Source organism: Rana temporaria, chromosome 1, assembly GCF_905171775.1.
Source record: "Rana temporaria chromosome 1, aRanTem1.1, whole genome shotgun sequence".
NCBI classification, from domain to species: domain Eukaryota; kingdom Metazoa; phylum Chordata; class Amphibia; order Anura; family Ranidae; genus Rana; species Rana temporaria.
Genome location: NC_053489.1, coordinates 594,237,413 through 594,242,085, shown reverse-complemented (window position 1 = coordinate 594,242,085; position 4,673 = coordinate 594,237,413). Strand labels below are relative to the sequence as shown.

General features: G+C 46.8%; 1 protein-coding gene across 1 annotated transcript; it reads right to left on the bottom strand.

Moving 5' to 3' along the window:
• Positions 1-327: 327 nt before the first annotated feature.
• Positions 328-3,632, bottom strand: LOC120925030 (putative protein TPRXL). Its single transcript, XM_040335931.1, has 4 exons — positions 3,470-3,632; positions 2,398-2,460; positions 2,149-2,247; positions 328-712 (listed from the first exon to the last, which is right to left on the bottom strand). The coding sequence occupies exons 1-4, from the start codon at positions 3,585-3,587 to the stop codon at positions 342-344; spliced, it is 651 nt and encodes a 216-aa protein (XP_040191865.1). The 5' UTR covers positions 3,588-3,632; the 3' UTR covers positions 328-341.
• Between the last annotated feature and the right edge of the window lie 1,041 nt (positions 3,633-4,673).

Below are 4,673 nucleotides of genomic sequence, written 5' to 3'. Positions count from 1 at the left end.
TCAAGCCCTGGAAATGATGACTGCCCTTTGAACTGTTGAGGAGTGTATGTGTATTCTGGTGGGGGGATAGCTGTACGGAACGGCGTGACTGGACACAATATAATTAATATACATGGGATTACCCTTTGCACTTCGAAATAGTGTAGAGAGAAATCTCTTAACTTTCCTAAGTTCAGCCTGATGGTTAAATGTAAGTTAGTAACAATACATGGACTAGTTCATTTACATACAGTACATCACCTAATGAACCTAACAAGGAAAGCAAAACTCAAGAAAACAATTATTTCTGAATATTTTTTTTTTTATTGAAAACAAAAACATGTAAAAAAAAAAAAGGCCCCTCATTCATTTCCCTCCAACCTGGTGACCAGGCGCTCAAGTGTGGAGTGAATGGCTGCCAAACTGTTGCTAACCATCCTCCTAGTTGCCCTTTGGTACCTCTCCAGAGCCATCTGCCGTCGATTTAGGAGGGCCAGGGCTTGAGACAGCCTCCTATAGGGTCTCCTTGGCTCTGGAGAGTGGGCGTGTCCTGGACCTGTTTGATGTGGGGAGGAGGTGCCCGTGCCAATTTGTAGGTGGGGGGATGCTGAAGGGTGGAGGAGATCACGCGCCGGAGAAACTGCTGGGGAGGGAGGACTGTGATCCGAACCAGGCGCGTGCAGGTTCAGGTCTTCCTCCACTGCCCGGAGGTCTAGAATGTATTCATCCTGATCTGTGAAGAAAAGAAAATACATTAGATAGATAATACAATAGAAATACACATGGCTTCTTCACCCTAACATTATATAAAGGCAATTATCTCCCAGCCCTTGTAGACAATCATGTAACATCTTGAGATGTTTTCACTTACATACCAGTTTTCAATTTTTGATATTCAGTGAGATGCACCTTATCAATTTGTGTGTAGGAGATAGTGGTGTCTGTCTGTGTCAATTCGCTGCATCATCCCAAAGTTTGCAGAGCTGTGCAGGAAGGTGTAGTACTTTACTGTACTGACTCTGACCAGGGCGGAGCTGAGTGTCCTCCCCAGGCCAGGGGGTCAGAATACAAAGGGATTCCCTTCTACACATCAAGCAGTGTAAAGGGGAATCTCCGCAAGATTTTATCCGCTTGGTGGCATGGTGCATCCACTTGGTCCCTGGAGAAAATCTAAAGGTGTAATGGACACCTAAGTGCTGACCGACCGACCACCACTAACTAATCTACCTCATCAAGACTGACTGACTGTCGCAAATATGGAAGAAAAAATATGCACTTGCAAGTATAAAAAAATTAGCTATACCAGCTATTAACAATAACACTACACACACCAAAGAGAAGCCATTTAATACATTGCATTAGGGATGACCTAAGGTCACAAGGTCATTTACAATTTTTTGCTTTAGATCAGGGGTCTCCAAACTTTTCAAACAAAGGGCCAGTTTATTGTCCTTCAGGCTTTAGGAGGGCCGGGTTGTGTCTGTAGCTAGCGGGGGTCGAAATGTTCGGGGCCCGGCATCAGTAAGAATAAATATGGCCAAAGGGTTGGTGGGCACTGGGCAATAGAACGTGTAGTGCCCCTCTTAGTAGGAGGAATAATATCCCATCAATGGTATCAGTGGAGGAAATAGTGCCCCATTGTTGGTGCCAGTGGGAGTAATAGTGTCCAAGGGATGGATAAAGGCTAGCAAGGGGCCACATCTAGCCCTCGGGCCACAGTTTGGAGACCCCTGCTTTAGATGATGCCAAAGGTGAGGCACCAGACATCATGAGGAAAGTGTTAATGCATGCATCAGGGGCATGGCAGAGATTGAACATGTCCAGGGACTGCCAGACAATAGTTGGAGATTCTTGTCTGACACACCCCCTCCAGCCAGCTGTGTCATTCACGATGGCAGTGATTGGCTCAGACTGGGAATCTGAACTGCAGCAAGAAGGTGGCGTGATCAGGGAAGTGACGTTAAGGGTTTAACAAGGCAGCACAGGTAATGCTAACAGGAAGACTGGAATCAACTGCAGAGGGGGACTGATAAATAATTAATAATGGCAGCTCAACCAAAGCCTTGCAGAAGAAATCACAACCATTTCTACACAAGGTATGCCGTCAGCATTTCATTTTTTAAATACTATATTTGCCTGGAAAATACAAAAAAAAAGTATACTACTTACCCCCTGGACCTGACGCGCCTGGCTGTTGGACACCATCCTGAGCATCACCAGCAGCCTCCCCAGGGCAGATCTCCTCCACATCCTGCTCAGCCTCAGTAGCTGTTGATTAAGAATAATATAGAAAAGAACATTACAATCTGCAGTCACTAGTGTACAACAATCTCACACATTAGTACAAGAACATTGAAAGATGTACGGTATGATCATCATCACTCATCAGCAGATACTAGCAAGATTATACGAACTTACATGTGGGCGTTCCCGCCTCAGCCTCCTCCTCCTCCTGCGTCTCCCCCTCTGACTGGATGACACCTATTTATTTAATAAAGGAGAAATGTTGAACGTCACAATGTCCAATCTTCAAAGAAACAAAAATACTATACAATGTATTATATTATCTCTCTATTACCATGGGCAATACAGGCAGGGCAGGTCACTGGTCACTAATGTTTATCTACAAAGCATTCACCATTTAGAAAAAATCTGTTGAAAAATAAAGAGGTACTTACCTGTCCTGGTTCCAGCGACCACCACTGATCAGGCGTCTCAGTTCAGACCGCGACGTTCTGTCAAATTGCGTAAGTTACGCAAACACTTGTGTTACCTGACAGAGCGTCGCAGAGGCTCTACCTGAGGCTGTCAGTGCTTGAGCGAGAAGCAATGACACTGAAATTGACAACGGAAGGCTGGACAAATGGAAAAGGACCCACTGTATAGTCAGTCACTAGTACCAGTGGTGGCTCATCCATAGGGGGCGCCTGGGCGCCGCCCCCCCTCCTGTAGTCCAAAAAAAAAGGGCCCTTTAAGAATGTTTATTTTACTTATACTAACTGCAGTGATGGCGGTCCGTCTATAGAGTGCTCTGCAGCGCCACCCCCTCTGGCTCTCGCAAATAACATACATTAATTTATTGCATGAATGTATGTTATTGTTGCCAGCTGCGGAAGTGCCTATCAGAGCACAGCGGCGACAATGGGCACAGAGGCGACAAAGGGCACAGTGGCATCAATGGGTACAGTGGTGACAATGGGCACAGTGGTGACAATGGGCACAGTGGCGACAATGGGCACCGTGGTGACAATTAAAGGGCACAGTGACATGCACAGTGGCAACAATGGGCACAGTGGTAACAATTGGCACAGTGGCTGCGTTTGATGGCATGGCACAGTGGTGATAATTGATGGCACAGTGGCTGCATTTGATAGGCACAGTGAGGCTGCAATTTATTTATTTTCGCTTGCGCCCCCCAAACATTTAGAGCACCGGCAGCCGCCACTGACAACTAGTACACTACTAGTACTACTACTAGAACACTACTTACTGTTACTGCTTGAGGAAGAACTTGAGGAAGAACTTGAGGACTCCTGCTCCTCCTCCTCCCTCCGCTTCCGGCGCCGCTGGGCCTTGATACGAACTTTAAATAAAATCAAACACAACATGGTAAATGTCCGATGCTTGACAAAAAAAATGTCTTGCACACAATGCAATCCTGAGACCAACCTTGATGAGCCTGCAGCTGGGCTATCTCATCCTCCCCTATCCCAGCTAATAGCTCGGCCTCATGGGGGAGGAGAGATACCGGCTTTCCTCGGCGCCCCGGCTGCCCGCGTTTGCGCACAATGGAACTGCAAAACAAAAAGAGAAGAGACACGGGTTCCATAATTAAACTACAATTGTAATCTAAAAATGACATCAACACATGAAACAAATGTAGAAAGAAACAATACAAATACAATTTTTGGATTAGGCGCACTTTTTCATGTAGCACAAGATTTGCAAAAAAAGCTCTATATGTGGTGGGAAAAAGGGCGTGAATTTGATTTGGGTAGTACAGCGCAGGAGCGTGCAATTGTCAGTTAAAGCTGCAGCACACTAAATATAAATACAAGAATGTGGCCTGGTCAGAAAGGGGGCGCAATCTACAGGTGATTCCTCTTACAATGATCGTGGCGAATATATTTAACCACTAGCGCCTGCACTATTGCCAAATGACAGCTACAGCACAGACCCCAAATGCCGGTAGGACATTAATATATGTCCTCCCCTTTGCGTGCGCCCCGAGTGCCCCCTGCAGGGCGTGCTGTGATCACCGAGTCACTGAGACTCAGGTGATCACGGATCCGAGTAAGGGGCCCGTTCCATGTGATCAGCTATCAGCCAATGACAGCTGATCACGTGATCAAAACAAAGTTTGTTAATGTTTTTTTTTTTTCTCCGCGCCGTCACAGCGTGATGAGAAAAAGGCGATCACTGGCTGTTGAGTAAGCAGGGCCGGTGCTACCACTAGGCATAATAGGCAGCCGCCTAGGGCGCCCTGCTGCATAGGGCGCCCGGCCACTGATGTTTCTACTCTCTTCTCTCTGCAGCAAGCAACTAAGTCTCAGCATCAGCAGGCAGCCACTGTTCCATTCGCACAGCGGCCTCGGAGAACTGTGTCTGTGTCCCGACTCACGAATTAATGGAAGCAAGCAAACATTCATTGGTGGGCTCTGGTAGGCTGCATTGATGGGCACTGGCGAGGGTGC